The sequence below is a fragment of the Podarcis erhardii genome (genome assembly GCF_964252035.2).
Source record: "Podarcis erhardii genome assembly, chromosome: 5".
Lineage (NCBI taxonomy): Eukaryota > Metazoa > Chordata > Lepidosauria > Squamata > Lacertidae > Podarcis > Podarcis erhardii.
Genome location: NC_138509.1, coordinates 5,655,067 through 5,682,238, shown reverse-complemented (window position 1 = coordinate 5,682,238; position 27,172 = coordinate 5,655,067). Strand labels below are relative to the sequence as shown.

At 43.3% G+C, this 27,172-nt stretch overlaps 1 protein-coding gene across 2 annotated transcripts in view; it reads left to right on the top strand.

Annotated features, from left to right (window-relative positions):
* SEMA3E (semaphorin 3E) overlaps nucleotides 1-27,172 on the top strand; it is a 172,270-nt gene that overhangs the window by 78,346 nt on the left and 66,752 nt on the right. For both annotated transcript variants that reach the window (XM_081860957.1, XM_081860958.1), the window contains exon 2: nucleotides 22,172-22,332. In XM_081860957.1, the coding sequence (XP_081717083.1) occupies nucleotides 22,172-22,332 (161 nt within the window). The remainder of the gene's footprint in view (nucleotides 1-22,171; nucleotides 22,333-27,172) is intronic.

Here is a 27,172-nt window from a genome sequence, read left to right as displayed (position 1 = left end):
TGACTCGGAAACTACAACTAATCCAGAATGCGGCAGCTAGACTGGTGACTGGGGGCGGCCGCCGAGACCACATAACACCGGTCTTGAAAGACCTACATTGGCTCCCAGTACGTTTCCGAGCACAATTCAAAGTGCTGGTGTTGACCTTTAAAGCCCTAAACGGCCTCGGCCCAGTATACCTGAAGGAGCGTCTCCACCCCCATTGTTCTGCCTGGATGCTGAGGTCCAGCACTGAGGGCCTTCTGGCGGTTCCCTCATTGCGAGAAGCAAAGCTACAGGGAACCAGGCAGAGGGCCTTCTCGGTAGTGGCACCCACCCTGTGGAATGCCCTCCCATCAGATGTCAAAGCGATAAATAACTACCTGACATTCAGAAGACTTCTTAAGGCAGCCCTGTTCAGGGAAGTTTTTAATCTGTGATATTTTAGTGTATTTCTGGTTTTTATGGAAGCCGCCCAGAGTGGCTGGGGAAACCCAGCCAGATGGGCGGGGTACAAATAATAAATTATTATTATTATTATTATTATTATTATTATTATTATTATTATGGTCCAGAAAGGCACAGGAAGCTGCCTTGTACTAAGTCAGTCTATAGTTTATCTTCCAGCACAATATACGGCAATCTGACTAGCATCATTGTTTTAGATTGTTTAACCTCAATCCTTAACAATACTACAATATATCACTAAATTTTGTTTTTGGCGTGAGTGTACTTATTGCGGAAGGCCCCCCACACTGCTGCAGACATTCCTTCAGAGCCATAATTTCAAAGTATGTTTCCTCCAGTCCTTACTTAAGTTAAATTATAATGTGATCTTATAGGCGAGACTATTCAGCTATGCAAGTGGTTAAAAAACATAATGAGTCATGCTTAACAATTCTGTTATTAAAGTTGAGAGGGAAGAAATCTAAATCTAACAGAAAAGCAGTGACTTCCAGACTTTAAATGCTGGAGTCTTTGAAACTCTACACACACACACGGGATGAGGCAGGTATTCAAGATGTGCGGAGCTTGAAATGAATGACAGTGATTTTGTTTTGAGTTGGGGCCAATGCCCTTCAATCTGAGCATGACTCAAAGTGGGGCTTGCTCCCCAACTTCTGCAAAAGGATATCCTGATTGATGATACTGAAAGCTGCCAAGAGATCAAGGAGGATCAACAGGGTCACACTCCCCCTTCTCTCTCCTGACAAGCACAGGTCGGCCAAGGTGGTTTCAGAGGTGCACAAACTGAGCCAAACCCCCGAATGAAATGGATCCCCAAAAACAGCCTCAGCCAAACTGCCTGGGTCTGGTTGGCAGCCACCTTATCAAGAACCTTGCCCAGGAAGGGGGTATTCATAACCAGCTTATATTTAGGGCTTGCAGGTCCAATGACAATGCCTTCAGCTTCAAAAGAGCTATGTAAAAGCTTTCAGTCGGATGATGCATGTGTGTGAGTGCCTGCATCTTACTTTTCATAAATCAAATAAATGGGAGTGGTTCAGCACAGAGAATATATGGATCAAGGTCAAATCTTGCCTCTGCTATGAACTCACAGGGGAATCTTAGGTAAGCCACTCTCAGCATCCGCAATGTGGATTATGGTAATTTTGCTGGTGGTAAAATCTCAGATGTACGGAACATATTATGAAACATTATATACCCACTTAATGGGCTGTACGTACTCACTGTTAAAATAGAATATTGCACTTGGTCAATCCAGATTTTCTGTCAAAAGCAGCCAAATTATACAGCCTGTATAAATTATAAAAACTTGTATGCTTTCCCTCCTCCCATTGTGCTGAACATGAGAAGGGCAAGGATTCCAAATAATCATCGCAAACCACTGGAAAACTGGTTCAGCCTCTTCTTTAGCTTTTGAGATTTCAGCTGCCACAGAAACTTGCTTTAAAAGGGGGGGGGACAGAACGGAACAAAAAGCTAAGATTCTCAGTAAGCTGCAGGTGATTGGTACTATTCATCAGTTTTCCTGTATAGGCACAGCAGTCACTCTGGAGCCCAAATTCCTGTGGAAGTGCATCACAATAAAGTAGGACTCTGGAGGGGGGGGGTGCAAATAACGTGCTAATAAATCAGACTTGTGAAAATTCACAATCTGATTTAGCTGGATTATTTTGCTAATGAGGGTATGCTTGTGTGCATCTAGAATTCCTGCTGATGCTCTGCAGAAGCCCTGAACGTGCAAAGAAGGCGCTTATTGGGACAGTACACAATTGGGACAGTACACAATACAGCAATTTGTATCAACTGTCACGTTTTGCAGGCTGCATGAGATAGGAAACATGTGGCCTTATCCCGTGCAAATCAGTAAATCCCTGCACATTGGAATGAGTGGCGCCTTTCCAGTTGTTAACGCCAACTGAAAGACGCTGCCCCTGTACTGTTATTGAAAACTGTATCAGTCCAAGATCCTGCTGCTCCACGTGGGATGGATTGATCCTAGTAGCGATGAGAACTTTCTTTTTACAGATCATTTATTAACTGTTTATATTTTCTGATTCTGGACTCAATTTGTCACTTTGCAGTCTTCAACAGATATGCCATATCCCCCCCCCATCCCCAGTTTTAATGGCACAACTTGAAATCTATGGGTTTCTATGGGAGGGGAAATGTCCTTTTTTGTTGCTGTTCCATTACTTTCTCTGCCCCCTCCTTTTCCTTGTCAGTACAATGCTGCTTTTGTGTTGTTATTCCTTTAGATGTTTTGGGATCAAGATAGCTTTACATGAGCTGCCAGTCACATGCCAAGCTAGCCTGTGGATTGAATGCCCAGTCTAACTCTCCAGGGATAGATTGCTTCTATCCATTATTTCAAAGGAAATTCAATTTAAACATCATTCCGAAGACCAACCCTCCCTGCCCCCCACCTCTTCAAATTCGGCATCTTCATTTTAAATGAAGGCAGCAGATACCTTTTCTGTCAAAACACTGTAGGAAGAATTCCACTCTGTCTCAACTGGTAATAAGCGTGTAGTGACTGGTACACCTTAATAAACCAGCGTCCCCAAGGACCTGTCTGTCTGTGGCTGATCAGAAGAAATACGTTGCTTTATTTGAACCACGTGTGCTTTCTAAAACATAATGATCCATGATTTCCACTATTAAAATGATTTTAATTTGTTGTGCATTATAAAATATTCGTAACCACACTGCTGCCAGATAGAAAGAGTGTTGTATTGTTCCACATTCCGGACTGCTTAAAAGTTTCCGTGACCTTTTGACAGGAAAAGTATTGGAGACTCGCATTGAAGTATTGAATGCCTATTCATTTTAGAATCTACATGTTGACCAGGGGGCAGTGAGATAGGTGTGCTAGTTTGCAAAGCAGTACCTTAGTTCCCCCGAAGTACCATGTTTGGTGACCTTCAAGTTTTGGGGTCTAAAGCAGGCATAGGCAAACTCAGCCCTCCAGATGTTTTGGGACTACAATTCCCATCATTCCTAGCTAACAGGACCAGTGGTCAGGGATTATGGGAATTGTAGTCCCAAAACATCTGGAGAGCCAAGTTTGCCTATGCCTGGTCTAAAGGTTCCTGAAGCATTCACTCATTTCCCCAAATTCCCCCCTCTCCCAAATTTTCCCATTCAAGACTCAGGGAGGTTTTGATGATGTTCAAAATAGTTTGCTCATTTCCCTGATGTTCCCTGATACCAAGGTGAGGGATTCTATGGAATGCAGATAGAATTGATAAGAATAATGATCTCTTGTGACCTTCTTGTGTTCTGGCTCATTCCCCCCCCTTTTTTTTCTTCCTTCTCCTCCTTCTTTCCTCGTTCTTTTTTATTTTTTTCTTTCCCATAATGGCTTATGTTCTATGCCATGTACTTTGATATTTTTTGTAGTTTTTTAGCCTTTTCATTATTATTATCAAGGATTTTTCTTTTGTAATTTTGGTTGTTTATATTTATTTGTATTTGTTTAAAGCAAAACAAAAATAAAACAAAATAGTTTACTCAGTCTGTATTAATAAATCACCAAGAACTCAAGGACTAATGAGAGGCATTGACTCTGGTGAAAGCTTTTGGAGAATAAGAGGTTGATCGGAGAAAAATATAAACCGTTCCCCCCCCAAAAATGTTTCTTAGTTATGATTGTTTTCAACATACAAGTAAAACAGTAAACTATGACAATACAAGCAAACATTGGTGTACGGTGTCTGTTATATCTCAGCTCTGGACCAGGTGTTGGGTTTTAAATTAAAGCTCCTGATTAAGAGGGTTGCATTTATTTTTTTCCTAGAAGCAATTAACATGGAAATGATCACTAAGCTTCCAGTAGATTCCACTAGATTTTCAGAAGACACTTTTATGTTGTGTAAAACACCACGTAAGGAAATGTCAGGAAGACAGAATATGCTGCTGTCTGAATGTTCATGACTAGACAAATGGTGGCTTGCTTGTATGAATTCATTTCTCGGGCATTACTTCAAAGTTTTCATTGGAGTCAGTTCATGTGATTAGTTGATACATATGACCCAGAACTGTGATGGGGCTAAAAGCTCTTGGCATTGAACTTTTCTGTAGAGGTACTGCCCTATTCTACGAAGGCAGGTCACTGTGGAGCAGCCACCAAGGAAGGCATCCTGCTTAAGTTGACCATGATGTTCAGATAGTGTACAAAGAAGTGTTCTCTTACTCATTTCCAAGATTAGTGTGGCAGTGTTGCTGGCTGGTTTTACAGGTATATCATATCCCCTTCTCCATAATGTTGTGATCCCTCGGTGGGGAGGCTATAACTCAGTGGCACAGCATGTGACTTTGCAATGAGGAAGGTCTCAGGCTCACTTTTCACCTTAATTTAAAGGATCTTACATAGCAGGGCTAGGAGGTTCCTCAGCCCAAGACCCTGAAGAGCTACTCCCAGTTAGAGGAAATAATACTGGATCTGGGTGGGGGGTCACCTGTCTGACTTGGCGTAAGGGAACATCACATGTTCCAGTTTAGACAATTCTTGGAAATTTGCTTCTCTGAATTATTAGTGTGACACAGTCTAACCCCCATAAATCTGACCCAGTTGTACAGTTGACATCAAGTACGTTGCTGACAGTGAGATTGTCTATCACATATTGATGTCAATAGGAATTTTGATTTGGCAGAACAATGGGAATCTCTATTATCTAGTCTCAAAATCTTCAACCTTTCATCTGTGTGGAGATTATGAGTTGTAAGCCTCTGGTATATAGATATATAGATGATAGATGATAGATAGATAGATGATAGATTAGATAGATAGATAGATGATAGATAGATAGATGATAGATTAGATAGATATAGACAGATAGATAGATATAGATATTCTAAAATGCAAAAGAACCCTCCCAAACAGTAAACTTTATGCCCACCCTCACTCCCTTTTTTTTAAAATGTCTCTTTCAAGTTTGTTTTTTGAGAAGAGACCACCAATAAAATGGTTAACATTTTAATGCTGTTCTCTTCCAAAAAAATCTGAAGGATGATTGAAAAAGGATACTAGAGAACTTGTTTGTTTCAGTATTAGATTAGGGATTTTATTAGATTATAATTACCAGTTTGTTATTGAATTAGTTTATTTGAAAGGGTGCTCATTTATTTGTTTGGAGAGGAACCTGTTCCTAAGGCTAAATTGTAAAATCTGAAGCTATACAAGTTGCTTAATGTTCATATGTGGAGTTTCTGCCCCACCCCCTTTGATGGAAACTCCAATCTCCCAGTGGAAACCTGGGAGGGGAAGCAAACACCATAATTCTTTGTGATCATGAACTTTGGTTTCAGTAGGATTATAAAAAGACTCCTGCCATAGATCTTGGCAGGTTTGTTATGTTTTATATTTCCATTGTTAAGATCTAAAAACAGATCAGTTTCAATGACACTAGCTGAATTTGATATGTGTTCACAAAAGAGCATAAACCAAGTTCTTATAGGAGATGACAGAGGAAAAATTAGGAAAATAATTTCAGTCATACAGAGCCGCTTAAAAATCTAGACAGGCTGTAACCAATTTTACAGTGTAGATGTGTCTCGTGTTTTTACAGCCTTTTGGGTTCTGTGCAGTAATAGCAACCAGATCCAACTGAGAAGGGGAAATGTAAACCACTCTGTCTTGCTTGTCTTCAGGATGGCTCCAGTAAAAAAAAAAAAAAAAAAAAAGTGTCCAATCTTTTCTTTTTTAAAGTGTGAGGATAAATTTCTGGACTTCATGAAACACTTAACCTGCTCTAAGAACAATAATCACTCTATTTAACTTCAGATGTTGACTTGTCTTTATGAATTACAATTCGCTTTTGCACCTCCAGTTTATGGCATGGGAATGCTTTAAAATAAAGCACAACTTTGAACAATTCTGCATGCCCGCGGATGAGATTGCTTGAGGTATCTGGTCCATTTCCACTTTCTGGTAAAATCTACAAAGAGACATTGTACTGTCCCTTCCACATACACCCCGCCCCACCCCCCTGGGTGGCATGAGCAGCAGGGCTGCATAGACAGCAATTCTCCATCAGGCCTTTCAACCACTGGCCAGGGGGTTGGGTTGTCATCTAATTTTGCTCCCCCTCCAAACAAGAAGTCTTTCTGTCTTCCCCCCACACCTGACTATGTCTATCATTTTTTTAAAAGGCGTTTTTTGCATTCGCTTCTCCAGCAGGTACCAAGAAACGTAGACAAATTAAATGTCTTGGTAGCCTGCCAACATCCTGACAAATATTCCCAGGTTTAAGAATGGCAGGAAATCCATTTGACAGCCCTTTACTAAATTGATAGTTGAAGACACGAGATGCCCGTTAGATGGTCTGCTCACATTACATGTAGATTATTACATTATACAGTCTGGGATATTATTGCTTGGGACATATGGTAACGTGGACTGTTGCTCCATAAAGAAATCATGAAAGGGGTCCCTTGCATATTGATGAGTTCAAAATGCCGCTCACCAGTGCCCCACATCTGGAAGGCATCTCTCTTGAAGGATGCTCCATATGATTACTTGAGATTGAGGAAGATTTTACAATAGGTTAGAGAATGTGAGAAGTAGGTCTGCTTGTGCAAACGATATACTCTGTAAAATCTTTCACCTGTCTGTCTGTCAGAAATATCTTCACAGCTCTGACCAGAATATCAACTAGGTGTACAATAGATAATGACTGAGGTGCCTTCCACTGAAAAACTATCGGGGGTCATATGATTCACTGTTCTAAGAGAATTTTTTTTTTTTTCATTTTGGTGCTAACTTCAGTCACCTTTCTATAAAGCTTCCTATTGCGTGACCAGGCGGCGACAGCTCCAGTCCCCAGGGATCATAAGGAAGGAATAAAGACTCTGACAACATCACAGTGGTGCCCCGCAAGACGAACGCCTCGCAAGACGAAAAACCCGCTAGACGAAAGGGTTTTCCGTTTTGGAGGCGCTTCGTAAAACGAATTTCCCTATGGGGTTGCTTCGCAAGACGAAAAAAATATTGCATCCCCCCGCAGGTTTTTTTCGCTTTTTTTCACCCTTTTCTTAAGCCGCTAAGCCGCTTATCAGCTGTTCCGCTGATAAGCCGCTTAACAGCTGATCGCTGGAAGCCGCTTGACAGCTGTAGCGCTAATCCGCTAAGCTGTCAATGGGCTTGCTTCGCAAGACGAAAAAACCGCTAGACGAAGAGAATCGCGGAACGAATTCTTTTTGTCTAGCGAGGCACCACTGTATATGGAATTAAAATTAGGCCACAACTTTATTGAACTTCTGAATGTAGGAAGACCTTGGCTGAGGCCTTGGGTGTGTATCCATCCCAGCCCCCCAGCCGGGGGGGAACTGGGGCTCATCAGGGTAAATGGGATATGGGGGTGCTCTGCCAGACGTAAGTGTAGCAGGCAGCCCAGCCCATATCCCTACACGCAGGGCAGTTCACTGATGACCTTTCGATGTATGGCCAGTGACACCAATATATATATAACCCCTTTAAGAGGGGGACCCTGGAATCACCACCGCAGGGGGCTGAGTCACCACTTCATGCCCCCCCCATATAGGGAAGAAAAGACTAAAGGATTCCACCCAACGCCATAACAGCCAAAGTTGTGATGAATTGCTAAGGGAAAGACAAAACCTGCCAATGCAGGAAAATGTCTTCCCAGTCCTTCAACAGCAACCAGTCAAAGACCACAGAAGCGCCAGCTAAACAGGAAAAAAAAGTTAACCTGCAAACAATAAAACATTAAACAAAGGGAGGGGAGGGAGGGTGAATCTCCAGAGCCGACTGCCTGGCTATTGTCGGCTCCACCTTCTATTTATAAATGGGGCTGGCCCCACCTCCCAGCAAGAAACTTGATTACTGAGGCTGGGCGTGAACCTCCAAAACTAACACTGAGAGGCAAGCCAGCCCCTGTTTGCCAGTAAGCTCCCTGGGAACTGTAGCACCATGAGCGATCCCGCAGTATACAATGTATAGTGTGAGTGCTCATTATTAAAATGAAATATGTTGTCAGTTTTGACACTTACTTGAGACTAAGAGTAACCTGTATCTGCTTAAATACACATCGAATCAAACTGGGAGAAAAATATTGTTTTCCCCTCATGTGTTTCAGTGGAGAACCTGTTTTACTTTCAGTGCAAAGCATTGGCCATGAGATCCTTTTTGCTTGTGATGAATTGGTGCTATTGAAAAATGAACATCAAAATGTACTAAGATTCTGTAAAAAAAATGTACTAAGGGATGCTGAATATTGTAAATATTTATGCACGGCATATTGTGTCTGGTCGCATGAGAACAGGATTGAAAAGTCTCTGCTAGGGCTCTCTCACCCAACACTACTTGCCACAAACCTAAACCCAGGAATCCAGCCATTCTCCTTTTTATTTTATCTAGTGTTTTTCTTTTAGCCAAAAGCCCTTTCCGAGCATGAAGAGGAGAGGGTGTTGCAGGCAGGACACTCCCACATTCGCGGGGGCTTCCCTCGCCCCCCGCGAGAGTTGGGGAATCCCTGGGCGTGCCTGCAACCCAGCCCGCCAATCGGCGGGCGAGGGGAGGCGCGGCCTGGGCTACTTAAGGCCAGGCACGCCCAGGGACCGCCCTCTTTTCCCCTCGCCCCAGCAGCTGGCGGTTAGGCATTGGCATGGGGCAAATTATAGGAAAAAGGAGGGGGGAAGGGAGCGCCATCACCTTCCCCCAATGAGAAGGGGTAGTCCGGTAGAGGACTCCCAGGGGGGCGTGGCCTTGTCCGAAGCCTGGAGAGGTAGGGCCTCCGGCACGCCCCCGAGCGGTGACACCCGTGGGATCCTAGTTGGCGTACTTCAACAGGACTCCTGCGGTGTGTTCATCCCTTCCCGGTCACCATGCCGGGTAGTCGATAGAAGCCAATGCCTAAGGCCAATACCTTCAATTCCGTAATCAATAAAGTTGTGGCCTTTCACGCCCATTAACCTTAAAGCAACGTGTCTGTGTCTTCATTTCAACTGGGGGAGGAAACTTGCCACGCAAAGCCCTTTCCGAGCATGAAGAGGAGAGGGTGTTGCGGGCAGGACACTCCCACATTCGCGGGGGCTTCCCTTGCCCCCCGCGAGAGTTGGGGAATCCCTGGGCGTGCCTGCAACCCAGCCTGCCAATCGGCGGGCGAGGGGAGGCGCGGCCTGGGCTACTTAAGGCCAGGCACGCCCAGGGACCGCCCTCTTTTCCCCTCGCCCCAGCAGCTGAGCGGTTTTCCCATCCCACCCACCCTTAGGTTTAGCTAGAATTGGCCTTGCTATGGACTTCGGTTGGTCGCCGCAAGGGGCCTGGTAGGAATTTTTCCAAATTGGCGCACTTCCTGCCAGTTGGTTTTTTCGCCTACCTCGTAGCAATCGTCACAACTTTCACGGTGTTGGCGGTTAGGCATTGGCATGGGGCAAATTATAGGAAAAAGGAGGGGGAAGGGAGCGCCATTGAGGCACCTAACCATAAGCCTGCATTTTTATCAAAGCTTCTATATATTTCAATTAAGGCTTGTATTTAAAAATGAGCTTAAAAAAAGGATTTTCAAATGTTTCATGCCAGGCAAAAGACCAGCTGCCTAAAAGAACCTTGGCAAGATGTTTTTCCTCCTAAGACAAGAAGGGCCCCATTGATTTATAGTAGAAAAACAATTCTCAAAGTCATAAAAAGGGAGAATTACATATGCTGCCCCAAGGCTGAGAAAACACCATTAGGAATGGGGGAAGATAATACCAATGTGCCTCCCAGTAAAATGAGCCAGATCTTCTTTCTAAGGTTGAAAGGCCAGGAGCAAATGGAAGGAAAAACATTTAGCTAGAAAGAAAGAGAGCATTTTTGGGGAAGTCTCTTCTAAAGCTGTTTCTTAAACTGAGAGAGTTTAAAAAAGGTTAAAATGTGTTAAATGTTGGAAAGGCAACTGGCTTGGCAGAAGAAGCAGCTTCTTCCTATTTTATTTTGAGGCTGGAGAGGAGGGGGAAAGGGGGAGGTGCAAACTGAAGAGGCTTCTTTTAAAAGCTGTGTTTTATTGAGTTCCTTCCTTTTTACTTTGAAAAGCTTTATTCTTTTAAGAGGCTACCTATGATAAATGAAATATATTAGCTTAAATATATTGGCTTAAATGTAATTATGCAAAGGATTTAAGGAATGCTAGATTCTTATTTCATATGGTTGTAAGAGTTGTATTTATCCTGAAATTAAGTCAGCCACCAGCCCCCCCCTTGCCAGACAGAAGACGCCATCCGGGCAGTCTTGATATATAGTTGTCAGGCATTTTGTTTAGAAACATTAAATGAAGGAAATCTTTCAATGTTGATGTGAAACTCAAGATCCTTGACATCTGTTGAACATAAAAATGTAAGATTAAACATTTGTTTTATAAGGCAATAGGGCAAGAAGGGCAAGAGGTGAGCTGGTAATTAAGATTCCATGTAAGATATATTATTACTTATATGTCATATATATAGCTCTTTGTCTCCCTTATAAGGGCAAGGAAGTGGGTGTATCTTTTGTGGGTGTATCTTTTGTGATTGGTTCTAGCAAACAGCCAATAGGAATTTCAACCAGGCTGATTGGACAGAGGCAGCCACAGGAGGAGCAAAGGGGGCTGGATTAAGGGAATATAAGTGCTGGCCAGAATGGCAGGAGGCCAGGCCAGAGCTTGGTAACCACGTACCACTGAGCCTCTTATTTATTTGTCTGACAAATAAATTACTATTTTAATTTCTCTATTGCTGCGTTGAATATTTCATTCCAGCTAAGCGTTAACCACAAGCAGGGTGCTACATTTTATGGTGCCGTGACTCGGATAAGTGGTCTGCTGGAACGCAGCCCCTTCGCCCTACTGGGCAGGGTACAAGAGAGAGGACAACTGCTTACCCAAAGCGCGCACTGGTAATTTTTTCCAGAGGGAACGCAGAAGACTCGTCTGTCTGATACCCTGCTCACTGGCGGCGACGGACCGGGGGAAACAGGGAACCAACCAAGGGTAAGTGCACAAAGGGATTTTTGGCCCTCCAATTAATTAGGAGGAAGAGAAGTCTTGATCAAACTTCTGCGTCTCAGTAAGGGGAAACTGAGTACGCTAGGTGGTTGGGTACATCAGATGGTGATCTGGTGTAGGGAAAGGGAAAAATTGGGAGGTAGAGTGTGGTGAAGTATCCAGCGCATTGTATGTGTGAGAAAGTACAGAGCAATCTGTAGCTGACCCGAGTGTGGAGTGGGCAGTACTTCGGTTCCTAGTAAGGCGACTTCACTAGGCAAGGAAACCCACGAAGCGCGTCTGTGAGTGACTGAGTGGATACTTCACAGGGCCATACAATGGGAGTTGGGGGTTCAAAGGGGGAAAATACACCTCTTGAGTGTATGTTAAATAATTTTAAGAAAGCCTTCTCAGGGGCATATGGAGTCAAAATGACGCCAGAGCGCTTGAGAACGTTATGTGAACTAGAATGGCCAAAACAAATTACTGGATGGCCATCCCAGGGAACCTTTGATATAAATTTAGCAAGCAAACTTTGGACTGATATCGCCAAAGAAACTGGAGGGTGCCCAGAACAATTTCCATATATAGATTCCTGGCTGAGCACATTAAATAAAAATCCTCCATGGATAAGGGAATGCAAAGTCAAACGATGCAAATTATTGGCTGTAAAAGCCGAAGCTAGGAAAGGAATCTTGCCAAATAAACTCAAACCCATTTTTGAGGGGCCAGAGGAAGAGGTGCTTCCACCTCCACCCTATGCTCCACATCGAAGGGAGCTTAATCCAAACACTCCACCAGTTGTAACCCCAAGGCAAGAAACTGGAATGAATAATGGGAGTGGAGTCACAGAGCTTGATTCCTTGATAGATTATGATAAATATCTTCAGGAGGCATTGGAGTCCTATAATAAAGCCCAAGCAGAAGTGGTTATTCCACCTGTGACTCCTAATAGACCTCCATCTACAGTCTCCTTTAGTGGAACAACTGATTGCCCACCCCAAACCCCTGTACATCCAAGTCCCAGAGAAATGTTACAGAAGTTACAGGGAGACCTTGCTCGGTCAGCAAGCAATACAGCCAGGCGTATAAAGCTGCTAAAAGAACGCCTTGCGACAGATACCATCCCCTATGATTTGAGGCCCCTAGAGCAAAGTGAAGAGAAAGATCACGTAGTAGCCCCTCTTAGAAGAGTATTTGATGCACTTGAGGAGCCTGCGCTGGTTAATGGGCAACCCGGACCACGGCCACCTCGAACTTCGACCCTGCAATATATTCCATTCACAACTACAGATCTGATGAATTGGAAAACACACACCCCATCTTTTGCAGAAAAACCTCAGGCTATGATGGACTTGGTGACTTCAATAGTAAATACTCATAGCCCTACTTGGACAGATTGTCGCCAGCTCCTAAATACTCTGTTCACCACTGAGGAAAGGAGAGACATAATTGAAAAGGCACAGATATATTTGCGTGAGCAGGCCAGAGCGGGAAATATTTATAATATTGACCGTCATCTCCAAGATAACTTTCCCTTGGAAGATCCTAATTGGGATCCAAACAATGCAATTCACCTGGCCAGACTTACCACCTACCGCCAGACACTTGTGCAAGGTATCCGCAGGGCATGCCAGAAGCCCACTAATATGTCTAAAGTCTCAGAAGTAGAACAAAAACCAAATGAGAGTCCGGGAGACTTTTTAGAGAGGCTGCAAGAAGCCTATCGTATATGGACTCCTTTTGACCCTGAAGCCCCTGAAAACAGTAGAATGATTACTGCTACATTTGTGGCCCAGTGCGCTTCTGACATTCGTAAGAAAATTCAGAAATCAGAAGGATGGGAAGGGATGCTGATGAGCCAAATTATGGCCATTGCACGCCGAGTTTATCGGAATAGGGATGAGGCTGAGAAACAAGAGAAGAAGAAGTGGCAGAAGGAAAAGATGGTAATGCTAGCCACAGCAGTGAAGCAAGACCACCGCCCCTTAAATGGAGGGCGAGGGCGAGGAAGGAATCCACCACTGGGAAGGAATCAATGTGCAAATTGCAAGAAGGAGGGTCATTGGAAGCGGGAGTGTCCTGAACCCCTGAGGTTGGAAGAAGTGCGCCCAGGCCCAGGCCCAGGCCCAGGCTCCGGCCCAAGAAACCAGGGACGGGGACGGGGAATGATCCGAGATGGAAGATATCAGAGACCAGGACAGGGACGGAGTAGAGACAATTTCATTGGACTGGCAGAAGAGGATTTTACCCAAGACTAGGAACGACCGGACTCCATAAAGTTAGGCTTCCAGGAGCCCACGGTCACGATTCAATTAGGGAGCCATTTAATAGATTTTATGATTGATACTGGGGCTGAATACTCGGTACTCCCAGAACTATTGCAGAAAAAGGCATCTAAAAGTGTAGTCATTAAAAGTGCCACTGGACAGTCAGCCAAGAGGTCTTTCCTCCAACCTTTGGAATGCCAGATTGGGGGACATCGTTTAACCCATCAGTTTTTGTATATACCTGAGTGTCCAATACCTCTCTTAGGTAGAGATATGCTGTCCAAATTGCAGGCCCAAATCACTTTCACTCCTCGAGGTCCAGAAATGAAACTGCCATCAAAAGCAGCAGGAATAATTACCCTCTCAGTACCTAAGGAACAATCATGGCGCCTAATGTCAGCCTTGCAAGTCCAACCCACATTGGATACAGAATTAAACAAGCTCCTCCGAACTCTACAGGTGCCACCAGGAGTATGGGCCGAAAATAGCCCACCAGGAATGGCTAAGAATATAGCTCCAATTGTAGTAACCCTAAAACCTATGGCTACCCCTGTATCTGTAAAGCAATATCCCTTACCCCGGCGAGCAGCGGAGGGCATCCAGAAACATTTGGACCGCCTATTAAAATATGGTCTGCTTAAGCCTTGCCAATCAGAATGGAACACACCCCTTTTGCCTGTTCGAAAACCTGGGACAGATGAATACAGGCCAGTGCAGGACTTGAGGCTCGTAAACCAGGCTATCGAGACCTTGCACCCAAATGTACCAAACCCATATACCTTGCTGAGTTTGATCCCACCAGAAGCAACATTTTTTACTGTATTGGACTTGAAAGATGCATTCTTCTGTTGCCGGCTGGCACCACAGAGCCAACCTATATTTGCCTTCCAGTGGGAAGACCCTTTGACAGGAACAAAAGGCCAGCTAACCTGGACAAGATTGCCCCAAGGATTCAAAAATTCCCCAACTTTATTTGGCACTGCCTTGGCGAGGGATCTAACAAGTTACCCCTCAATACCGGGAGAAAAGGTGGTTCTGCAATATGTGGATGATCTTATACTAGCTGCAAAGGATTTTGATACCTGTAAAGAAGGGACAGAGGAACTGCTCCACTTGCTCTGGGAAGCTGGCTACCGAGTTTCCCAGAAAAAGGCACAGTTATGTTTAGAAAAGGTCAAATATTTGGGCTTTGACATCTCACACCAACAACGAGCATTGAGACCAGAGAGGAAAGAAGCTATTTGCCTTATCAAGGAACCTACCACAAGAAAACAACTTAGGGGATTCCTGGGAACAGCAGGGTTTTGTAGACTATGGATACCTGATTTCAGCAGTCTGGCCAAGCCCTTACATGAAAGCACTCGAGGTGCAGAAAAGGACCCATTCGTATGGGGACCTGAGCAGAAACAAGCCTTTTTAGTTATCAAACAGCGACTTATGGAGGCACCAGCCCTTGGATTGCCTAATTCGGAAAAACCCTTTCAGCTGTATGTACATGAACAGAATGGGATTGCAGCGGCAGTCCTGACCCAGAGATTAGGAAGTTGGAACCGTCCAGTAGCTTATTTGTCTAAACAATTGGACTCAGTAGCAAAAGGATGGCCTCCATGCCTAAGGGCAGTAGCGGCCACTGCGAGCCTTGTCAAAGAAGCTGATAAATTTACCTTTGGCCAGACGATGTATGTGAATGTACCTCATGCTGTTCTGACACTCATGGAATATAAGGGTAGTTATTGGCTAACGAACCCAAGGATGGCTAGATACCAAGGCCTATTGTGTGAAAATCCCAGGATTCATCTACGAGTAGTGAATATGCTCAATCCAGCGACTTTGCTGCCCCTACCAGAGGTAGATGATGAGGAATCACATGATTGTCTCCAAATAATGGATGAAGTTTATTCCAGTAGACCTGATCTGAAAGATGAGCCATTAAAAAATCCAGATGTTGTATATTATACTGATGGTAGCAGTTACCTGCATGAAGGTGCCAGACGAGCAGGATATGCTGTGGTCACCAATGAGGAAGTTGTGGAAGCTGAGGCTTTGCCTGCTGGCACCTCAGCACAAAAGGCTGAACTTATAGGTTTAACTAGAGCTCTGCAATTGGCAGCCGGATGTAAGGCAAACATCTATACTGATTCAAAATATGCCTTCTTAACCCTGCATGCACATGGAGCTCTATGGAAAGAAAGAGGTCTAATCGGAGCCCACGGGAAGGCTTTGAAATATGGACCTGAAGTAGAAATCCTGTTAGAAGCAGTATGGGCTCCAGAACAGATTGCTGTAATGCACTGCAAAGGTCATGGACGAGGAAGGGATCCAATAACCAGAGGAAATCATGCTGCTGACAAAGCAGCCCGAGAGGCAGCCCAAAAGCCTGTGGGAGGATTTATAGCAGCCCTCATACCAGAGGTAGTTCCAGAAGATGTTAAACCTCACTATACCCCAGAAGAGAGGAAGTGGGCTGAACAGGAAGGAGCAGTTGTGAGGGACGGTTGGATGATCCTGCCGGACAATAGGATTTATGTACCTCATCATCTAGCAGGTACAATTGTAAGAAATTATCATGAATCTACTCACCTTGGCGGTACTGCAACTAGAGAGAGTCTCAGTCGGAAGTTGTATATTATTAATCTATCACAATTAGCAACTTGCATTTCACAGAAATGTGTTCTTTGTGCTAAAAACAATCCCAGGCAGGGACCGGTACAACCTCCTGGAATTCAGCATGTGGGATACGTCCCCATGGAAAGCCTAATTGTGGACTTCACAGAGCTGGTCCCTTCTAAGGGATTCAAGTATCTCCTTGTGTTTGTAGATACTTTTACCGGATGGGTTGAAGCTTTTCCCACCCGAACTGAAAAGGCACGAGAGGTAACTAAAAGACTCCTCACTGAATTGATCCCAAGGTTTGGATTACCTAGATGCATTGGAAGTGATAATGGGCCAGCGTTCATTGATCAAGTAGTACAAGATGTATGTCGAGTCCTACAAGTAAAATGGAGACTGCATACAGCATATAGGCCTCAGAGTTCAGGGAAAACTGAAAGAATGAATCGGACTCTGAAAACCCAATTGGCAAAATTAACCCAGGAAACGGGATTGGGATGGGTAGATGTGTTACCCATAACACTGTTTCGTGTTCGGTGTGCACCCACAAAAAGACTTAAGTTGTCACCTTTTGAGCTCCTGTATGGGAGACCGCCCTCCTTTGTTCAGGATATTCCAGCTGACCTTAAACAAATAGGAGACCATGTGACACAGGAACAAGTGCAATCTCTCTCCCGTGTTTTTGTTTCTCTTAACAGGTGGGCCCTCGAGCGCACGCCGTGCAGCATTGCCGAGCCGATTCATCAGTTCCAGGCTGGCGATAGCGTATGGGTGAAAGAGTGGAAACGCGATCCACTTGCACCTAAGTGGCGTGGACCTTACACCGTCTTGCTCTCTACTCCAACAGCGGTGAAGGTAGCTGAGGTGACCCCCTGGATTCATCACTCTCGTTTGAAGAAGTCTGAAGGCAGTTGGACGTGCAAAGGTGACCCCTCTAATCCTTTAAAACTAACTCTCTCCAAAAACCCCTGTATCTAGCCCTACCGGGAACGGGCTAGGTCACGGGCAACATTTGACGACCGGCCTGCTGCAGCCACCACCTGGAAGCTGGCTGACCTGCGCACGCCTGAAGCTTGAGGAGCGTCTGAACCAGCGACTGTGAACGGAAAGATTCTCTAATACAATTGATTGACTGCCCCCCCCTTGTGGAACAATTATCAGAGATATTACTCATTGGGGATCCTCGGGATATATGTTTTGGTCTTGGTGGTTCCCCATTTCTGTCACTGGGGGAATTATATTGGGGCTAATAATTATTTGCTATCACAATAAGGTAATCTTTTGTGGAAGGAATGCATATACTAGACATCAACATGATTTTATTAATCCTGATCCCTTGGGAAGGGGAAGGGTCCTTGAATCTGACCAAATTGGCTAAATATGGATTCAGCCATGACCACAATATGTGGGTAGGTTTAGCTGAAATGGTAGCTAATGTTGCAAATAGGACCAATTGCCTTGTTTGCTCTCTTGGGCCAGATGATTCAGAGGGAGGTATGCCCTTATTACCGATACCATTAGATGCTATTGGTATGGTAAGCGAAATGCCACACCAAACTGAAATACAGAATTTCCCCGGATGGAACTCAACTAAACCATTACGAGTTATACCTGTACAAGGGGAATTCTGTGTACATAAATCATCAGATGCAGCTGATTCTCCCATGATAGGCTCTTCTCATTGTCACTATACTTGGGATTATAAGAAGAATAGTCATACCTGGGCACACGGTACTACCTATCGAACTCGGAATGCCTTGCCCTGTGCACCTCCTTTTATTCATGCATGGAAAGTGGTGTGGAACATAACTGTGACAGAAAAAGGCAATCTAACATACTGCACTGTGAACTCTCTACCCCTTTTGGTATTTCGCCTTCTGTATTCCCCGTACCAAAAACCTCAGACCCGATGGTTGTGGTGGATATGTGGAGAATGGGCATACAAGAAACTCCCTTCCAAATGGAGTGGGACTTGTTTCTTGGGTTGGGTATTACCACCAATGTGGATTATGCCCACTAGTTCGGCCAGGCGAACACGAAGGAATGCTGATATTTCTCATATAGCAGGAGGAAGTACCCAAAGTTGGAGCGGTACTGATGATTGGCCGCCAGAGCGCATTATAGCCTATTATGATCCTGCCTCCTGGAATCCTGGTGAGCTCATACAAGGGGCACGGGATCCTATTTATAATCTAAACAGAATAATTCGATTGCAAGCAGTAGTGGAACTTGTAACCAATGCAACGGCCCAGAGTTTGAGACTTATTGCACAACAGTTGGATGAAAGTAGAGCCGCCATTTTGCAGCTGAAAATGGGAATGGATTATGTACTTGCCAGGCAGGGAGGCCTATGTGGAGTCTTGAACTTGACAGGGAATGCCTGTTGCTTTAACATTTCTGATAATGGTGAGGCAATCCGTGTGTTGGCCACAAAGATGGAGAATATAGCACATGTCCCAGTACAAACATGGGAAGGATGGGATATGGGATGGCTCACCAATTGGTTACCTAATGTCACAGGACTCAAAGGGATACTATTGTCTTGCTTGTTTTTCTTGACAGTAGTAGTATTGGTTTTATGTATGATGCCATGTATCATTTCATGTTTTAGAAGTACAATTAGCAAGATGGTTTCAAATGAAACTCTACCTCATATCATGGCCCTATACAGAGCTTTACCTCAGGAATATGATGAAGGTCAAGCTATCAAGGACACTTGGGATGAAGGTCCTTGAGCTTGAAAGGGGGGAATGAGGCACCTAACCATAAGCCTGCATTTTTATCAAAGCTTCTATATATTTCAATTAAGGCTTGTATTTAAAAATGAGCTTAAAAAAAGGATTTTCAAATGTTTCATGCCAGGCAAAAGACCAGCTGCCTAAAAGAACCTTGGCAAGATGTTTTTCCTCCTAAGACAAGAAGGGCCCCATTGATTTATAGTAGAAAAACAATTCTCAAAGTCATAAAAAGGGAGAATTACATATGCTGCCCCAAGGCTGAGAAAACACCATTAGGAATGGGGGAAGATAATACCAATGTGCCTCCCAGTAAAATGAGCCAGATCTTCTTTCTAAGGTTGAAAGGCCAGGAGCAAATGGAAGGAAAAACATTTAGCTAGAAAGAAAGAGAGCATTTTTGGGGAAGTCTCTTCTAAAGCTGTTTCTTAAACTGAGAGAGTTTAAAAAAGGTTAAAATGTGTTAAATGTTGGAAAGGCAACTGGCTTGGCAGAAGAAGCAGCTTCTTCCTATTTTATTTTGAGGCTGGAGAGGAGGGGGAAAGGGGGAGGTGCAAACTGAAGAGGCTTCTTTTAAAAGCTGTGTTTTATTGAGTTCCTTCCTTTTTACTTTGAAAAGCTTTATTCTTTTAAGAGGCTACCTATGATAAATGTATGAAATATATTAGCTTAAATATATTGGCTTAAATGTAATTATGCAAAGGATTTAAGGAATGCTAGATTCTTATTTCATATGGTTGTAAGAGTTGTATTTATCCTGAAATTAAGTCAGCCACCAGCCCCCCCCTTGCCAGACAGAAGACGCCATCCGGGCAGTCTTGATATATAGTTGTCAGGCATTTTGTTTAGAAACATTAAATGAAGGAAATCTTTCAATGTTGATGTGAAACTCAAGATCCTTGACATCTGTTGAACATAAAAATGTAAGATTAAACATTTGTTTTATAAGGCAATAGGGCAAGAAGGGCAAGAGGTGAGCTGGTAATTAAGATTCCATGTAAGATATATTATTACTTATATGTCATATATATAGCTCTTTGTCTCCCTTATAAGGGCAAGGAAGTGGGTGTATCTTTTGTGGGTGTATCTTTTGTGATTGGTTCTAGCAAACAGCCAATAGGAATTTCAACCAGGCTGATTGGACAGAGGCAGCCACAGGAGGAGCAAAGGGGGCTGGATTAAGGGAATATAAGTGCTGGCCAGAATGGCAGGAGGCCAGGCCAGAGCTTGGTAACCACGTACCACTGAGCCTCTTATTTATTTGTCTGACAAATAAATTACTATTTTAATTTCTCTATTGCTGCGTTGAATATTTCATTCCAGCTAAGCGTTAACCACAAGCAGGGTGCTACACCATCACCTTCCCCCAATGAGAAGGGGTAGTCCGGTAGAGGACTCCCAGGGGGGCGTGGCCTTGTCCGAAGCCTGGAGGGGTAGGGCCTCCGGCACGCCCCCGAGCGGTGACACCCGTGGGATCCTAGTTGGCGTACTTCAACAGGACTCCTGCGGTGTGTTCATCCCTTCCCGGTCACCATGCCGGGTAGTCGATAGAAGCCAATGCCTAAGGCCAATACCTTCAATTCCGTAATCAATAAAGTTGTGGCCTTTCATGCCCATTAACCTTAAAGCAGCGTGTCTGTGTCTTCATTTCAACTGGGGGAGGAAACTTGCCACGCAAGTACAAAAGCCAACGGGTTTGAATTTTTGAACAGGGGGTAAGCCTCAAGATGGGTCCTGTGGAAACTAGCTTTCTCCCTTCCTTCTAGGTTTCTCACCTGAGATCTTAGTTGGTTCCCCAAAGATATTCAGAAGGAAACTAAAATCTTTAAACAACTCTTGAGTATTTCCAGAACATTCATACCTTAAAGATGAGGCTGATGAAGCATCTCCTTTCCTCTGCAAGCTTTTCTCGCCTCCAGCTAATGTTCTCCTGCCCCCAGTGCACAAGTGTAAGCTTGCTTGAGAGGTAAGAGTAGACTGGAAAACAATCTCATGTTAGGCTGAGCTGGGCCAAGTGTCTTTGACTTGGAAGGCTTCAAGAACACACAAGTTAGGAAGCAGGACAGGGTTTCTCTTAACTAAGAACAGCAATAGGACATTTATGACAGAACCCAGGTATAGCTAAGGGTTAGTATCTCTTAGTGACCAAACTATATAATGACATTATCTACACCATCACCCATCACTTGAGATCTTTCTTTCTATATTTTAAAGAATATATTTGCTACATCAGACCTGGTGGTGTGGTAGTGTATTTTTATTCACCACATATATTTATATACCTTTTGGCCCAAAGGCTCATGCAAAATAAATATCAAATGAAAGTACAATGCATAAAATACATCAATCAAAACAATATCAAACAGCAAAAGCAGTCTACATGTCTAAGGCTCACAAGAACTTGCAGCTCTTTATGGCAATGGTTCTGAAGTAGAAATTGTTTTGATCATTTTCCAAGGCTGCAAAAGAAATGGCCTTGCTTTTTCATCCTTGCCAACATGGGGTTGACAGGTTCAAGACATAACCATAAGACTAGATGCATATTTTTGAATAATAGTCACCAAAGATATCACAGCAATGGTTACACCTCTTGGAGACATAGACATGCCTTGTAGTATCTTGTAATACCTTTATTATGGCATCTTTGGTGGTTGTAGGGTGTTGGGTTTTTTTTGAGAAGAATTTAATTTAGGATATATAATCTACAAAATCTCTATTCTTAGTCCTGTAGTAAGCATCAGCAAATAATTGTGTGCAAAATCTAGCAACCCTGGCATAAGCTTGTTAGGCATTAGACGATTTATGTCAGGACAATACAGTTGTATAGCTCTGGCAAGTAGAAGGATGAAAGAGGACTTTCAGTTGATTTAACCTTTCTGATTTTTTCTAAAGATATCTTTCTTAAAAAAGGAAGATTCTCCTTATTGTGTGAGTGTACGAGTGATGTATTGAGAAGCAATATTGAATTGGAAAGCTCTCTACCCAGCCTTCCTTTAAGGTTCAGGGAATTCAAAAATGAGACCCCAGGTATTCCATAAAGTTAAAAGCTTGGGAAGATCTGACTGTCCCGGAACCATTTTCCTAATTTCCCAAGGGAATATGAGTGTAAGGCTTTTCAGCACTTATAATGTACACTTTGTTTGTGTTTCAGAGCTCTGGGATTTGAACAGAACATCAGTCTTCCATAGTCCATCTGGATACCTCGGCCTTCATGTAATGCTTCTGGATGAGTATCAAGACCGGCTCTTTGTGGGAGGAAAGAACCTGGTATATTCTCTCAGCTTAGACCGAGTCAGTGAAAATTACAGAGAGGTACAGTAACTATATATGCTACAGTAATAGCAAGACATTCTCTATAATGTCTTATATAATGTCTCCCTCTCTTTCTTTCTTTCGTGGAGCAGGAAGGAGGCTGGCTTACCAAATGGAATACAAGGAGCACAATACCCTGGGAGCACCGTTTGAGCAAGCTCATTCCAAAATGTCCACTTCAATGAGGCCTTATGCTGGATAATTGACCTTTAAAGCCCTTTGTGGCTTAGGGTCCTCGTATCTACGGGACCACCTCTCCTGGTCTGCCCCACAGAGGACATTAAGGTCCATGAATAACCATAGTTTAGAGGTCCCTGGCCCTAAGGAAGTCAGACTATCCTCCACCAGGGCCAGGGACTTTTCAGTGGGTGGAATGCTCTGTCCCATGAGACTAGGGCCATTCAGGATTTAACCATTTGTGCAGTCTATTGCCTCTCCGTTGCTCTATCCTGCCGTGTTTTGATACATATCCGCCCCAAGCCAGCTTCAATCCAAACTAAGAGAAAGAATGACCTGTCTGCGTTTTAAGCCACAAATGTTTGTGCAAGCTTAAGGAAGGAAGGATTGCTTTGTGCTGGAGGTAGAGAGTGGGACGTGGGTGGCGCTGTGGGTCAAACCACAGAGCCTAGGACTTGCCGATCAGAAGGTCAGCGGTTAAAATCCCCGCAACGGGGTGAGCTCTTGTTGCTCGGTCCCTGCTCCTGCCAACCTAGCACTTTGAAAGCACGTCAAAGTGTAAGTAGATAAGTAGGTACCGCTCCGGCAGGAAGGTAAACGGCGTTTCCGTGTGCTGCTCTGGTTCGCCAGAAGTGGCTTAGTCATGCTGACCACATGACCCAGAAGCTGTACGCCGGCTCCCTCGGCCAATAAAGCAAGATGAGCGTCGCAACCCCAGAGTCAGTCACGACTGGACCTAATGGTCAGGGATCCCTTTACCTTACCTAGAGATTGGTAGAGATGTAACAAAAATAACAAAAGTTACATGCCATTTGACATGAAACCTCAAAGATGTTAGATCTGAGGTTTTGCTTTCATTTGACATCTTTCACCTTTCTACCACCACTTGAAAAGTGGATGGGCATCCTTCCAGCTTGTTGGAGACTTCAGAAGCTCTACTGCCATCTCTTGCCTGTGACTTTTAGCTCAGCTTGGGAAATGACAAATGTTACACCACTTACATGCCAGCAGTGGAGAATCCACCTATTTTGTGAATTATCTTTTTTTAAAGCCTGACCGCTTTCATCTGCATCAATTCAAAGCATCTACAGCACATCTAAAGAAGCAGCTTTATCTGATTACCATGGTATATAATTTCAGGGTGATAAGCAGGTGCCGCAAACCCTCAAGAGGTGTCCATATACGTTTATCTCAATAGGAAAGCAATCTCTATAAGAAGTACCATCAGAAATCCTCCAGACAAGAATAGGGAAGATTTACTGTAAGGCAAGCTATTATTTCCACCTGATTATGTCCACTGATAGCATATGGATCCTGGATTGCAAGAGGATGCAAAGGCATTTAAAAAGTAATGTGTTTTTCAGCTATTAAGACCCAGTCTGTATGCTATGAAATGACACATTGAATATTCAATGTCTGTTTGCAGGAGGAATATTTATTCCATTTGAACAGATTCTTTAGATTCATAACTATTGCTTCACTTCCTGCATAGCTCATTGTTTTGCCTGGAGGCTTCAGTGCAAGACAGCCAAATACCGTAAATAATAAGTATTTGTGAAACACTATGCAAAAAAAATGTGAAAGGGGGGAGACGAGTAGAGGAAAATAGTCTATATTATTATGCTGTTGAGAAGCAGCATTGCAAGTTTTAGTTTCCTTGGGATGAGAGACAACTGGAGACTTACAGTATCTTAAAAAATGTTATATTTACAAATACACACATGAACCACAGTGGAAGCAAGCAGACCATTAGCAGTTTTTTTTAAAAAAAACTTTGATTTTGCTTTAAACAGGTACATATAAATATAGACAACCAAAATTACAAAGGAAAATTCCTTAATAGTAATGAGAGAGAAAACTTTAAAAACTACAAAAAATATCAAAGTACATGACACAGAACATAAGCAACTAAGGAAAAGATAAAAGAAAAGAAAAAAAGAAGAAAAAGAAAAAGAAAAAGGAAGATGAGCCAAAGCAGTAAGGCTCATCTATTGTACACTTCCGTCAAGCTCACAACAGATCATTATTCTTATCAATTATCTCTATCTGCATTCCAAAGGAATCCCTCATCTTGGTATCAGGGAACATTTCTCTATGCGGCATCATTCTAAACATAGCCAGATCTTTCTTGCTGAGCCCTTGTCCCCTAAATAATTATTTAAACATTAGCAGTTGATAGGGTGGAGCAGAGGTGTTGCATTCCTTATTCGACTCTTTTTAAATTTCTATCCTGAGTTATCCAATGTGCAAAAGAAAGAAAAAAGGTCATATTATGAATGAGCGATGTGTTGCTCAGGCTCCTCAACAGACCTGAGACCTATAGCATAGGATAATCACAGAGCAGTTTACAGTATATACATGAAATATTTGCATGTAATAATTCTACATTTAATAATAATTCTACATAATAAAGAAGGCTGATTGCCAAAGAATTGATGCTTTTGAATTCTGGTGCTGGAGGAGACTTGAGAGTCCCATGGACTGCAAGAAGATCAAACCTCTCCATTCTGAAGGAAATCAGCCCTGAGTGCTCACTGGAAGGACAGGTCCTGAAGCTGAGGCTCCAGTACTTTGGCCACCTCATGAGAAGAGAAGACTCCCTGGAAAAGACCCTGGTGTCAGGAAAGATTGAAGGCACAAGGAGAAGGGGACGACAGAGGACGAGATGGTGGGACAGTGTTCTCAAAGCTACCAGCATGAGTTTGACCAAACTGCGGGAGGCAGTGGAAGACAGAAGTGCCTGGCGTGCTCTGGTCCAGGGGGTCACAAATAATTCTACCTTAATGCTGTCAGATTCCAACTAGGGGTTGTGTTCCGATTAACGAACGTGTAGTTGATTGGTCATCTGCGTCTTAACTGAAATCTTGATTAAACCTGTCCAAATAGCTGCTTTTCAGTTTGCAGCAAATTCACCACAGCTGCCTTTTTGTGTGTAAAACAACTTGCAATTTCATTAACAAAAAATATCACTCGTTATTAGAAGGAAATGCCATTTTTTATATTTTCTCTTTCATTCCCAGTTACAGAAAGAAAGAAGTACTAAGATTAAAAAATTAGGGCTGAGCTGAAGTCCTCCTAAAATGTTCAGTCCCAGTCTTCAGCAAAAAAATTGAATGGCATTTCTGTGACTATTTTCCAGGAAAATAGTCAATTTTGGGAAGTGGGGCCCAGGTTATTCATTGTAATGTTTCTGCCATGATTTGTTAGCTATCTTGGAGGTGTTTTTCTCATTATTAAAGGCAGAAGAGTGGAAATGAATGGGTTGACTCCAACTAAATTACACACAGCGTAGACCTATTGAAATTAATGGATCCAAGTAAATAATGGTCATTAATTCCAGTGTGTCTACTCTGAGTAGAAATAGTTTTGGATGTAACCCACAATTACAATCTGATATAGTGAGGAATAATAATGTATGAGAACAAGTAAATAATCCTGTCTACTTTCCCCCTCTAAAGACTAAAGTCAGCAAAACTAACAGAAATACTTTAATTACCGTAATGGTGCACAGTCTTAATAAATCTCTTTTTATCTTCAGTCCCATGAAAAGGGATTGTATTGGATTCGCTCAGATTGCTGTGCTGTTCACATTTCTCCAAGAGTGGCTAAGAACCGAGGTTTTATTTAGCCAGCTTGGCTTCAACCTGATGGATGAGTCTGATTAACAAATATTTTTCAACAACAGAAAGGAAACATGTTCATCACAGATGTGTTCGCTCCCTCATTAAACAATTGAATGATATCTTAGAAATTTCAGCAAGAAGGAATGGTTTAGGAATCTCCAAGGATGAAGCAATAAAAACTTGGGTGGATGTAAAATGCACTTGGATTTTTATGAGGCCATAACTTGAAAATAACTTAATTGGCAAAGAATGTAAGGTGGTCACTCTCTCTGGGCTCTTTACTTTATGGCTATTTCTTCGGGTCCCCAAAGGTCACTTGGTTCAAGAAACACATTTCAAATAAATTAAGTAGATTAGCACTTGTGAGTTGCTTGTTTGTGTGTCCGGGTCCATGTGTGTGTTAAAAAAAACACATGTACAAAAAAGTTCTACTATGAATTCCCATATTTTCCCTTCTCTATCATCCAAGGAGCTCAGGAAGATTCAGGAGCTATCACATTTCAGCTGGGTTGGAAGAGATTCCATTCACTTCATCGCTCAATCAGCTACCTACAATATGCCAAGCATTCCTTTCAAATAAGATTAGGGCTTCTTGTGAGGCTACATAGAGGTTAGATGGGATTTCGTACTACTGTATATGTCTCATTTGCATAGCTGCTAATTTTTTATGCTCAACTTGGTTACATTTATGTTATATTAAGTAAAGGTAAAGGGACCCCTGACAATTAGGTCCAGTTGTGACCGACTCTGGGGTTGCGGTGCTCATCTCGCTTTGTTGGCCAAGGGAGCTGGCGTGCAGCTTCTGGGTCATGTGGCCAACATGACTAAGCCGCTTCTGGCAAACCAGAGCAGCGCACGGAAACGCCGTTTACCTTCCCACTGGAGCGGTACCTATTTATCTACTTGCACTTTGATGTGCTTTCGAACTGCTAGGTTGGCAGGGACCGAGAAATGGGAGCTCACCCCGTCATGGGGATTCAAATCACCAACCTTCCGATCGGCAAGCCCATGAGGCTCAGTGGTTTAGAACACAGCGCCAC